The sequence below is a fragment of the Nilaparvata lugens genome, chromosome 5 (genome assembly GCF_014356525.2).
Source record: "Nilaparvata lugens isolate BPH chromosome 5, ASM1435652v1, whole genome shotgun sequence".
NCBI classification, from domain to species: Eukaryota; Metazoa; Arthropoda; class Insecta; order Hemiptera; family Delphacidae; genus Nilaparvata; species Nilaparvata lugens.
This window is the reverse complement of record NC_052508.1, coordinates 28,376,974-28,390,848: the sequence shown is the minus strand read 5'-3', so window position 1 is coordinate 28,390,848 and position 13,875 is coordinate 28,376,974. Positions and strand designations below refer to the sequence as shown.

The 13,875-nt window shown below is 35.3% G+C and overlaps 1 protein-coding gene across 1 annotated transcript in view; it reads left to right on the top strand.

Annotated features, from left to right (window-relative positions):
• LOC111044076 (G-protein coupled receptor GRL101) overlaps nucleotides 1–13,875 on the top strand; it is a 492,864-nt gene that overhangs the window by 471,733 nt on the left and 7,256 nt on the right. Inside the window, 9 exon segments of the mRNA XM_039428094.1 lie at nucleotides 1,251–1,370; nucleotides 2,074–2,228; nucleotides 2,586–2,755; nucleotides 3,219–3,290; nucleotides 4,199–4,270; nucleotides 9,861–9,932; nucleotides 10,684–10,755; nucleotides 11,193–11,391; nucleotides 12,778–12,976. Coding sequence (XP_039284028.1) covers nucleotides 1,251–1,370; nucleotides 2,074–2,228; nucleotides 2,586–2,755; nucleotides 3,219–3,290; nucleotides 4,199–4,270; nucleotides 9,861–9,932; nucleotides 10,684–10,755; nucleotides 11,193–11,391; nucleotides 12,778–12,976 — 1,131 coding nt within the window.

Here is a 13,875-nt window from a genome sequence, read left to right as displayed (position 1 = left end):
TTTATTAAAAGACTGTTTTGCTTACCAATGAACACACCTAATTATATATTGTATCTGGTGAGTGGGAAGGGCGTTTTATGGCTTGATACTTTGAGAATGAATGTGAAGTATATAGTAAAGACTATAAACCTACCTGAGTTCAGATTCACAGGAAGAATAACAAGATTGATGGCGCAAAGCAAATGTGGATGGTACAAGGATTGGAAACATTTGTATGTGCAATACAATATGGACTGGATTGATCCAGTGACCCAGCCGAGTTTATGGAGAAATGGATGTGAAATTATCATTGAACGGATACGTGACAGATTGATAGAAACTTGGTGGAATAGGGCCGCAACTTCGCAGTTCCACTCAATGTATCAGAGACTAAGAACGTCGCATACAATAGGAAGAGATTATATTAATGACGAAAACAAGAGACGTTTTATCAGTATGATATTCAGAGTGAGAGGGTCCCTGTTACCTCTTAATTTCAGGGTAGATAAAAATGATAACAACTATATATGTTCACTTTGCAATAGCAGGGAGATAGAAGACACATGCCACTTCTTGGGTCGATGCACAGTACTGGGAGAGTTTCGGATGAAATGGTTCGGTCGCTGGATTATACAAGAGGAAACTATACTTAGATACCTGAATGGTGAAAACTGGAGAAGATTGGTGGGCTATATTGACGAGGCTTTGAAGTATCGGGAGCAATTGGTTTCAGAGTTCAATTACTAAGAACAACATGAGGGTTATATCCCATGACATTTATAGTACCGTAGAATTATTGTAATTTATGTAATTAAAGATACAGTTGTATACATTTATTTATTTTTTTATTTTTATTTTTTTGTGTCTCACTTTCTCATTTTTATACATGCAAATCAAACTAAATGTATTTATTGGGTGAATGATTTGAGAAGTCTTGCTGCCATTTAGAATAATTATATGATGCGCTAAGGTCTGATGATGAATTTTTCTTTTCTAAAATTGATAGCTTTCATTCGGAGCGATTGAATGCATAGAGAGTATCGATAAGATGTTGTCCGAAATAATTTAGAACTGATTCGAGAAATCAGCTTATCAAAAAATTGATATGATATGATACAGATAAACTACCAACTCTGGCTGACGGCATGTTTCATGCCAATTGAATTTTTGTTATTGCTTTGGAATTGTAATTGTGCTTTTTGTTATGAGTATCAATAAATGCTTTATCTATCTATTCTTTGTCTATCTATCAAAATAAATATGAGTTTCAGGTGACTGGTCGTGCCCAGAGTCGCAGTTCAAATGTCACCAGGGTCCATGCCTGAACATGTCGCTGATCTGTGATGGAAACATCGATTGCCCCGGATCATGGGCCGATGAAGATAATTGCAGTAAGTAGCAGCTGCACATGTTATCGTAATATTGTGATATTATCATTATATTAGAGTAACATAATATTCTTATGACATACCAATATTCTTAGAAGCAGTATTTTCGTAGTGAAGTTGATAGCTTTTGTTCGGAACTGAAATATCTATTACCTAAATTGAACTGGTGTCAACTGGTCTCAAAATGGATGTTTTTACCAAACGTTATTAATTAGCTACTGAAACAAGTAAAATCTGATGATATTCACACAGATCGTGGAGACTTATTGACCAGTGGAGAGCAAATCCACTCATTTCGATTAGTAGAGCGTGATAATTATTTTTATTAGTTGTAGAAACATAATCTATATTATAATAAAGGAAAGAACTAGCTTAAACTCGTACGGGATAGGAAATGACGCATCATCACGACTGAACTACTGGACTCATTAACTTGAAATTTCGCATATAGATTATTATTTATACACCGAGGATGGTTATAGGCCTATTTTCAATTCTTCAATATTTTATTACACCAAGCTTTCAGTTTGTCAAGTTTTCAATTAGACCCATGCGGAGCACAGTTTACCTGCTAGTCAATCAATAATAATCATTATTAGATTGAAAATGTGAAATTATTAGGGACTTTTTAATTTGACATGATTGTTGATTTCAAAATGCAAATATGATGATGTTTATAAGCACATAATTTTATTGATTATTTCAGCATTCAGCTGCTCCAATAGCGCTCCGCAATGCGAATGCCAAGATGTGATGATCAACTGCACCGGGAAAGGGCTATCTCAATTGCCAGATGCAGAAAAGGAGATTACTTCTTTGTGAGTTTTCTATCTTTAATAGAAACCTTTATGGGACAGAAATGTATTATTTTTATAAATTTGTAGAACAGCTATTTGGAGTATGTACTTCTACGACTGAAATCAATTTCAACTACTAGTTTGATGGAAACGTTACAGCGGTTATTCATTTTAATAATTCGTTCCAACTTGGTTGAGTGAGAAAAGTAACAATCGAATATCTGTGATAAATTTTTCCTGATGGACCGAAATAGAATTTGCTTGATGATAGCTCTGGAAATTATTCTCATATCCTAGAAAAATAACATTTTTGTCTAATTCAGTTGGTTATTTGAAGTCCAAAATCATAAGATAGAAATTATGAGATAACAATATTGATAGTCGTAAAACAAAAATGTGATCTAAAATGGAATTTTTTCAGTGGACTGGAATTAATTTATGTTTCAGAGACTTGAGCAACAATAGCATAACCCATCTCATGCCTCTCATGTTTTGCAACTTATGGCGGCTCTCTGTACTCAATCTACAAAATAATAAAATATCAATCTTGGGAAATGGATCGTTTTATGGATTATTTGGAGTCTCTGGTTTGTAAGTTCAATTCATCATCATTCACAATCTATTGTATTTCCATGAATAAAATTATCACTTCAATGATCTTCTCTAGCAAAACGAACCTCTTAATGTTATGTTAGAAGAGTGCAATAATTATTGCTTTATTATTCTAATGAAGGTTCAAAGCCTCTTCAACTCAAACATCGTCTTCCCTGTATTCTAATGCCCCAATTGTGCAGGCACAAGATTGCTGCTGAATTATCTCAAATTGTTATTACTGATGAGTTTTTCAGATTGTCGCTCTTCGAGTGAGACTATTTGAAAATCTTACCTCTCGTTTGAAACAACTCTATTCGTGTCTGTTAAGTACCATTTCATTGTCATCTTATTCTCTAATGAGTAAAATCGAAGAGACGGTACTGTTCAACTGTTCAAGTGAAGCCTACAGTAATTTAAGTCACAATAATTGACAAGTGATATCTACTTTTCTTCTTAACAGGTATTTACAAGGGAATCAGATCCAGAAGATTCAGACAATGGCGTTCATTGGATTATCATCTCTCACATTCCTGTAAGTTCAATTTGAAAATATATTTCACTCATTGTTTGCACTTAAATCACATCTTACTGGGTTCTCATAAATCAACTATTTTGTACTATTTATCGGCATTTCAAATATTATAACATTTATCAACGTGATAAGGACATTTATCAACTATTTCGATGAAGTCGCCTATCTGAATGTATTAAGTAAGAATGAAATTGGGAAGTTGGGATACATGATGAGTACACAATTACATCAAGATGATGTTGACAACTAATGATTTATTACATGAGGAAAACATGATTATGTTTTATATATTTATTCCTTATCACACAGAATACGATAATGAGCGTAATTTTCATAATCTGATAAATTATAAGTGAAGAGAAATATGTAAGTTCCTTCTAATATAGCTCATTGAAAAATTGAATAATCGTGAAGAACTCGATTGAATTAGATAGGCCTCAATTTGCTTTGTTTGTTACAAAAACGTGGATTATGATATGTAATCATTGATAATTATTCCTTTATATATCAATCTATCTCTACTCTTAAATGTAACGGTACATCAGGTTACACCAATAACAAGTTGTATTCTTGCTTAAAGGTTGTACTCAACCTCAAGTTGCACCAATCAGGATCTATCAGAATCGACAGATCACAGGAATCTCTTCTCAGCATTGCATAATTACTGTTGACCTATCAATCATTATTGAATGATTATTCAACAAATTTTGTTCATACGGTAACGAGCTAATTGACTTGGAAAGTTTTGAATAATTAATAGAGAAGCAATATCCAATTTAAAATAAAAATACAATTGGAAACTTCAACTCAACATACAATGCTTAACATTAACATTTATTCGAATATATTTAATTGAAGTACCACGACAGAATTGATCATTCAAGAATTTATGTTATTTTTTATTCCAGTGATCTTCATGGACAAAGAATAAATCAGATTGAACCAAGTGCATTTGTTGGATTGAGGAACCTAGCTGGCTTGTAAGTTTAAAATTGATAATTTAAAGCCTTATGTTTATTTATGATATGTTGTCATCTTAGTTATCATTCTAGCTATTATAAATGTCACCAAGTTAGGCTATACATTGATCCTTATATTATTGAGATATTAAGAAGCCAGAAGATTCTATTCCAACTATCAATTAATAATCCCAGCTGTTTCCTGAATTCAAGTAGGCTTACCTACTTACTTGATCTTTATGATTATTCATAATTCTCCTTTATTCCATCATCTTCACATTCTCCTCTATTCTTCGTATTAAAAATTGTTGTGTCAAAATTACATGTTCCATAGAAACTTCTTGTTTTTAAATTCCAACGAAAAAAAAACTTACATAGTTTTGTTCCAAAATGTTGAAAGTATTATTCATCTATTCCTCATGGATGGATAGGATGAAGTAATCTCAAAATAGTATGAAAAACTATTGTTTTGCAATGTCTATTGTTCGTCAACGTCCCCTACGGCCAGTTTCACACGGCAGAGACCTCGCTCCTGGAATATCATATTACGGAAGATCATATTTCATATTTTGCAGCTCTCCTGTACTTTCACATGGGGATCTTACGAATAAGCCGACAGATCTCAACTCCGCCGACGTTTGCTCAAAGTATATGACTCATCACTTTTTCTCAAAGTCTAACTTCCTTAAAAATATAGATAGAAGATTTCTGATTTCGGATTTGGATTCAGCGACCCCAAATTCTTTAAAGCGCAAGTCTCATTTTCAAAAATACCCGAAAACAAGGGAGTTATAGCTGTTTTTAATATAGCTTTCCATTATCATATGATTATATAGTACGTACTAAGATAATAATACTCCTGCCTCACAATGGGACAGGCAAAGGTTTTAAGAAGTTTTTGAACACCTGAGAAGTTTATAAACATTTTTAATTTTTAAAAGTTCCAGTTTTCCAAAAAAATATTGAACTATGAAAAGATGAATCCAAATATGAAATCATAAATCATCTCCACTCATCACCCAATAAAATAGGAGGAAAAGGAATGTTGTACAGTAAAATTCACTGAATTTCAATTGTCATTCAACAATCCAATTTATCAGGTTCAAATCGTTGAATATCACTTTAAATTCCCAGCAATTATTGACTATTTCTTTTTACAATCAGAAAAATCTATTATGAACATACAGTATAAACATTGTGCTGATCTGAATCGATCTATGGTAATAATAGGAATTGAAAGAATAGAAAATGTCATGGCATTCCAAGTAGTGATGTCATGAGAACTAGAACTGCTGAGTTGATAATGCATACTGAAAAAAAGTCATGAATAGCTCAGACCAACCTGGCCTGTGATGAACCTGTATAAACAATTCATAGAATTCTTAGAATTCATAGGAACGGTAAAAAAATCAATTCTACGAAAATCGATGTACATGTAACTGGATTTAGAAGATCAATACGATAATGTTCTCTATCACAATTTAATCATAGAAATGTTTAAGTGGAAACGTTGGGCGCAAACCTTCTGCCATGAGGAGACAAATAAATTTATGAAAAGCTTGATAGCTTGAATAGTGATCTGATATTTGTTACACGTTTTTATTCTAAGACATAATATGTCTTAGACTAATTTTTAATGTTTCTTCAATCGGCAGGAAAACTTTGGTTTTTCAAAGTTATCTTACTCCCTTATTTTGGGGTATTTTCAGAAATCAAGATAAATAACCTACCAAATTTCCTACACGAATACAGTGTAAGTTGTATTATAATAGCTAGAGTACTTACGTACTGTATAGTACAGTACGGCCTCTTTCACACGATAGGAGACGTGCAACTTGAACACTGAACAGTGTTCTCGTTTTTTTGTCGAAGTACATTGAGTCAAATCGTGTCTTTCACATGGTGACTCCTATCCAGGAACCTCGTTTTGTCACGTCTTTTCCCCTCGAGGCAAGCAGAGGCAAGATCTAACAACTACGCCGCCGTTTCCACAAAGTATGACTCATCACTTTTTTCTCAAAGTCTAACTTCCTTAAAAATATAGATAGAAGATTTCTGATTTCGGATTTGGATTCAGCGACCCCAAATTCTTTAAAGCGTAAGTCCCGTTTTCGAAAATATCCGAAAACAAGGAAGTTATGGCTGTTTTTAATAAAGCTTTCTATTATCATATAATTATACGGTAAAAACGAACAGGTACTGTACTATACAGTACGTAAGTACTCTAGCTATTATAATACAACTTACACTGTATTCGTGTAGGAAATTTGGTAGGTTATTTATCTTGATTTCTGGAAATACCCCAAAATAAGGGAGTAAGATAACTTTGAAAAACCAAAGTTTTCCTGCCGATTGAAGAAACATTAAAAATTAGTCTACAAGACATATTATGTCTTAGAATAAAAACGTGTAACAAATATCAGATCACTATTCAAGCTATCTAGCTTTCATAAATTTCATAAGTTTGTGTCGACGGTATATGACATAAAAGGCAAATGCTCGCGCTTGGTCCATAGTTCTACGACTGAGGAATGAGGATTTAGGTCAGCAACTAAAATCGACAAGCTATGATTGTCAATCTTACTCATGATACAAAGCTTTGTACTATGATACATGGTTTTCATTCCGTATCATTCTTTAATGAATGATTATTCAACAAATTTTGTTCATACGGTAACGAGCTAATTGACTTGGAAAGTTTTGAATAATTAATAGAGAAGCAATATCCAATTTAAAATAAAATACAATTGGAAACTTCAACTCAACATACAATGCTTAACATTAACATTTATTCGAATATATTTAATTGAAGTACCACGACAGAATTGATCATTCAAGAATTTATGTTATTTTTTATTCCAGTGATCTTCATGGACAAAGAATAAATCAGATTGAACCAAGTGCATTTGTTGGATTGAGGAACCTAGCTGGCTTGTAAGTTTAAATTGATAATTTAAAGCCTTATGTTTATTTATGATATGTTGTCATCTTAGTTATCATTCTAGCTATTATAAATGTCACCAAGTTAGGCTATACATTGATCCTTATATTATTGAGATATTAAGAAGCCAGAAGATTCTATTCCAACTATCAATTAATAATCCCAGCTGTTTCCTGAATTCAAGTAGGCTTACCTACTTACTTGATCTTTATGATTATTCATAATTCTCCTTTATTCCATCATCTTCACATTCTCCTCTATTCTTCGTATTAAAAATTGTTGTGTCAAAATTACATGTTCCATAGAAACTTCTTGTTTTTAAATTCCAACGAAAAAAAACTTACATAGTTTTGTTCCAAAATGTTGACAGTATTATTCATCTATTCCTCATGGATGGATAGGATGAAGTAATCTCAAAATAGTATGAAAAACTATTGTTTTGCAACGTCTATTGTTCGTCAACGTCCCCTACTTGCAGTTTTGCGGTCCTTTGCTAGTCGGCTGTGAGAGCCTCCCAACCCTCGCCAACCTGCATCACTCATGAGGGCAAGCGTTCAGTGCAGTATGACACGACTGTAAACTGTCAACCCTGAGTGTTCTGTAGGTGGGTGGATGGGTGGTGATGCGAAAAGGAATCCCTCATACGGAGGATAGTGAGAGAATTTCCCATCTCCCCCCAGCCTCTTCATCATGTGTGCTAAAGAGTGATTCAGCCGCTGTGGTTACCAAGAACAGAGGAGCTGCCTTCTATTCTTCGTCATTAAATAACTCAATTATGATTATTGGATCGAGTGAAGTGCCCGCTCTTTTAGGGGTCCCTGTGCATTGGAGACTTGGCTCTTCATAGTTAGGTACCTTACACTCTTGTCACCTCCATTGAGGAAGGGATACCAGACGCGTCTTACCCGCCCTCGAGGAAGTGGTCAGTGTGATTCCCACTTATGCACCTTTTGTACTTCGTCACAAGTCAAATAGGTCTCCAAAGCATAACCATCTTCTTAGTCGAAATCGGTATCCTTGGGCTATTCGCTTCATTGCCAAGTAGCTATGCACGATATCGAACATTCTACGGCCATCTGTTTTGGAATGTTCTTTGTTGGTCAACAAATTGATGGTAGTGTGTTGAATATGCATGACCACTACAACTGCTGTGGAGCTCAAGAGCGGAAGAAGAAGCGCCTACTGCACTCCACGTCTTGAGAGCATGATCCAACATCAGAGTGAATTATGTCCTGTCCTGACGTGTCGGCGAGATATCTGTGTGCAAACAACAGATAACTGTTTGGGTTGTTGTATCGACAATAATTTATTGTAAACAACTATGCCACTATCATCAAAAGCTTACCGAGTTGAAAGCAGAGAAAAGTCGGGAGAAAATAATATGCTACTTCGAGTTATCAATTGCATGTCTCATTGCTTGCAATTAATATTCCACACGACAGCTGATTTATGATGAATAATTCTATAGTCTGATTTTTACGGTAATATTGGCATTCGAAGGAGACTCCTTTACCTTTTGTATTATCCTTGAAATACAAAATTTCGAAAAACCTTATATATATACTTCGACGCGAAATTCAAAAAGGAACATACCTGTCAAATTTAATGGAAATATATTGCTGCGTTTCGCCGTAAATTCGGATATAAACATAAAAAGAAATTCAAAACTGTCGACTTGAATCTTAGATCTCACTTCACTCGGTCAATAAATAGTTGTGACCCGAAGCGGTATGAAATGGATAGTTGCTGAAAACAAAGTTTAAGGCCCTTGATGAGACCTGCAGTTGCCTGATTTTTAGAATTGACTCTTGTTTTAAAAGCCAACTACAATTTTGTATTGTTGGAATCAGAACGGGTTATATTGTAAGGAAAGGTAGCTGATATAATAACGAGATGAAAGAACATGGAGAAGAACAGCCTGCAATGAGTCAGTTAGGCCACCCGCTCAACTCATTTTACCAAAAAGACTGGACGCCTACAATGAGTCAGCTAGGCTACCCGCTCGACCTTATTGTATTGGGAATAAAAATAATCAACTGTAATAGTCTTGTTCCGAAATGTTAGCAATATTAATTATTATTCTCTATTATTGATTAGGATGAAAATATAATTTACAAAATATAATTCAAAAGTCTAAATTCCATGGTAAAAAATATCCGTTTTGTGTAAGTACTGAGTACTGAAGTACTGGAGGTTTCTATTACTTTTTCTAGTATCTTTTGATTTCTACTTGTATTGAAGCGTAAGACATCTTCATAGGCATCATTCGGAATTGAAATGGCACACAAGAGTGTATCTTCTCTTACTTCCATGTTTTTATTCCTATTCTAATTCAACCCAATCTAAACCTACTTATCATATGAGTGTTGTACAGTCTTGCATTCAACGTATAGTGTTATCGATACTACTCGTTATTATCCTGTTATTTTAAGAATATCCGCTATTATACTACTAAAACCTTCAAAGTTGCTTAAGGTGGTTAGGACAGGGCATCCATCAAAACTGCTGAAAGAATGTTGAAAAATCCACTATTCTCCAGTGACCAACATGTTTTTATTTTTCAATTCAATATCAACTAAAATAGAATAAAGCAATATATTTTATCAATCATCAAGTAGATTATTCACAATTTCTTATTGTATAAAGATATTGTTTCTCTTTTTATTACAGAGACCTATCACATAATGAGATCAAATACTTGGAGGAGGGAATACTTCAAGGAATGTCTCGTTTGCTCTCCCTGTGAGTTAGTACGTACTACAATATATTAGTGCGTGTTTTAGTATTGTGAGAGTATTGTAAAAATATTATAAATAATGTATAGAAACGAATGAATTCTTCGAAATGAAATGTGGCCTACTGCGTTTTAAATTCTAATAGGAGTTATAGGCTAACTTGATTCTAAAAATTACTTCCTATGTTGGCTTGTAGCAGGTGGGATGGACTGCATACTGATGAGCTTACCATACTTACGATAATTGGTATTGCTTCGATACGGGATCAAATCTACTCTCCTTCAGATTGTTTGAACAATATTCTTCGTGCAACCTGAACAATATGAACTAAAACGACAAACTCACATAAAAAGAAAACTCTACTCTCAATTAATTTCATGATTAATACTAAGCATCAATTATTATGAAATTAACAATGAAATAGGAAGATTTTGGGAGCTGCTCTATATAACGTAAAATGTATTGTAATTGGAATAAGAAAATAGAAATAAAACTATATTATGGAGCTGGAAAACTGATGTGATACTTTCGATTTTTAGTGTTCTTGATGGTGGATTATCTAAAGTACCCTACCTATAGTACTAGTTTCTCTACCACTACAATAGTAGTTTGAACTAGGCTATATTATCATGATTTTCTACTTTACTTTAAAACTAATAATTTTTCTTTTTTTCTGAAAGCTTCTTTTATGATGAAATGTTCCACACTAGCAACGTTCACTATATATGGCTTCATGTATTGAACTTTTTTCTCCACAGGGATCTAAGGTACAACAAAATCAAAGTGATTGCTACCCAAGTCTTCCTCAACACTCCTAATCTTCAGAAGTTGTAAGTACATACTTCACATCTCCTTGAATTTTTTATAAATGATGAACTGAAAAATTGTGAAATCTTCAATTTTAATTGTTCTTGAAAAAAATAAGTAAATATCCTAAATAAATTTTTCTTATTATAAATTCATCCATCTAATTCATTTTTATTGATTAAGCAATACACAATTATTTGGATTATGGATAATTGGAAAAGGAACAACAGGCACTGCTACTAGAATAGCCACTAGATAAGATTGATAATTTTTATTATTTCGAATATTTATCGGGAGTATTTCAACTATTGTCATAACAGCGTTTTATCTATGAAGTATTCAAGTATCTTCATGAAGTCTCTGTATCTTCAGCTCCAGAATTCCATTGAAATCCTATTTCCTATAATCTTGTGACTTGTGACACTTGTGAGCGATATTAATTCCAGGATGATATTTCTAGGATCACGGACGAGTTTAGATTCTGCTGCCTAGCGCGACACGTGGAGCATTGCGAACCGCCACCCGACGAGTTCAGCTCATGCGAGGATCTCATGTCGAATATCGTGCTGCGCATTTGCGTGTGGGTGTTGGCCATTGTAGCCACACTGGGCAATGTACTGGTCATCATGTGGCGCAGCAGATACAAGCATTGCAACCAGGTAATTACAATCATACATAATCATATGATTCATTCATTATCATATCATATCATCTCATAATCGTCTGCTGAGGAATGAAATAGCTTGATCTTTTTTCATTGAAAAGTCTTATATCTGTTTATTTGGGAGGGTCAATCTTATTCGGATGTTGAAAATGTTTGAAGGCTAAATTTTCCATCACAACTGATGCTTGTAGGTAGAGGGAAATAATGAACGAGTTGCTGTAATGAATAATGATCAATTCCTAATTTATACACACATGTATTTTCCAATTCAAAGCATTCATCCATCTCAAATTGAGAAATCTATTGATTCTATACACATTTTTCAAACGATTTAACTGTGCATATTCATAATTATAATGTCCAATGTATTATGTTCTACATCTTACTCCATATCCGCATTCACCTGAGTGAGCATAGGATCAGGGATCGGATGGAAACTTATTCTATTGTTTTTTTTTATGTATCGTGTTATTTCTACTTATCACTGATCAGTCCCACATTCATTTTAAAATAGAAGTAATCAGGGGATTTGGAAGAATATTCAAATGTTCTTTACCATTCTGAGTAGATTTTTGCCCACACCTTCTTCTGCCAGAATTCCCAGTGTCGCTCTGGGCCGGCTAGACTCAGTCGGCGTCTGGGGTGGGCCGCAGCAGGGGACGGGAGGCTTGGTGTGGTGTCCGTCAACCACCCTCGTTCGAGTCGGGGGTTGGAACAGGGCCTTGAGTACCTTATTGAAGTGATTCCCTCTTTTAGGAAAGAGGGGCCGTGCTTTCGCACTGCCTAACAGGGTTGGTGTCTCTGGGTCGAGATTTGAAGTAGTCGAAGGAGTAAGAGTAGATTCTGGTCACGAGCTGCACTCACTCTCTGGCCGCGACCTGCTTCCTTCAATAGTTCTCGACCGACTGTACTAAACTGGCTCTCCCTTCTACTCGGCGAGCCTCCCTTGGCAGCCGAGTGGGAGAAGATATGGGTGCGCGGCATAGTTGAGCAGTAGCCCAGTGCCTGCACCGCTCGTTGCACAACGAGATCTTATAACAAGACTACCGAGCGTCGACAAAACTAGCTCTAAAATCAATTTCCCTCATTAGTCACGATATACATCGTGACACCATGTAAAATGCTTCTATAAAGAAAGTATGAACTCATTCATCCATTAACTCCTTTTGAAGAAGAGTTGATGTTCCAAAATGCACAAAATTCTTCCCAAAACTGTACAATTCTTTTTTCATGTCTTGTACCATGTATGTGTTTTTATTTGTTGGCCTTATAACATTGGCGAAAGTCTAGATACCCCTGCTTGAAAGAGCAGTGGATGCTATGCAATAACATATATTGTGAAGTTAAGTTGAATGTGTCTTATGACGTCTAGTCTGTTCAGGTGCATTCGTTTCTAATCACGAACCTAGCAGTGGGCGACCTGCTGATGGGCTCCTACCTGCTGCTGATTGCACTGGTCGACTGGCATTACCGCGGCGTCTACTTCATCCACGACTCTGATTGGCGCTCCAGTCAGCTGTGCGCGTTTGCCGGCTGTATCAGCACCTTCTCCAGTGAACTGTCCGTCTTCACTCTCACAGGTCAGTCACTCATTTTTTTCGAAAAAGTACCTAACTCAATTTGGAAGAATATAGAAAAGCCGAGGGAGGTAGTGTACTGTAACAGGTTATTTACTGGACCTAATTCTTGAAGTGAAGATGATGAAGAAGAAGAACTCAATTTGAGTAATTTTTTAAACTGGAATAAATATCCCTAGAATTGATATTCTGAGAAATCTAATATGTCATGAGATAGATATCATAATATCTATCAGAGACATAATATCTGAAGAAAGTATACTTAAAATTTAATATTCTTAATTTTTTGTACTCTACTATGTACAAAGTGTGCCAGAGAAACTTACTTATTTGAAAAAATCCCCATGCGTTTAATTGGTCGTGCAGAGGGGCAGGAGGGGAGCTGGAGGGGGAAGTTCTCAAATTAATCCTTCATCAAGTGAATAGCCACCATGCTTCGGTCTAGAGAGCAGCAGGCCTTCGCAGTTGAGAGATTTTTTTCTAATGGTCGATCACCTTCCGCGCTCGATTTGAAATTCCTCCCCACAGACTCGTTCCTGGCCATAATTCGATTCTGTTGTGGGTTAACTCATTCCAGGAGTGGGAAAGTGTCGCTAAACCCAGAAATGGACTTCAACGAACCATCAGAGCTCCAGAAAATATCGAAAGAGTGAGGCAGTCAGTTGTGCGTTCTCCCCGGCGTTTGGTTTGCTATGGCAATTTCTGACTCCACTGTTCGACGAATTTTACATGAAGACTTCCAACTTCATCCCTATAAATTGGCTGTTGTTCAAGAATTGACTGAACGCGATTTTGTAGCCCGTCAAAATGCATGTGATATGCTGATTGACAACCTGTCTAAAGACGCGGTCATTTGACAAGGCTCATTTCCACATGCGTTTCCTCAATGCGATTTTTTATTG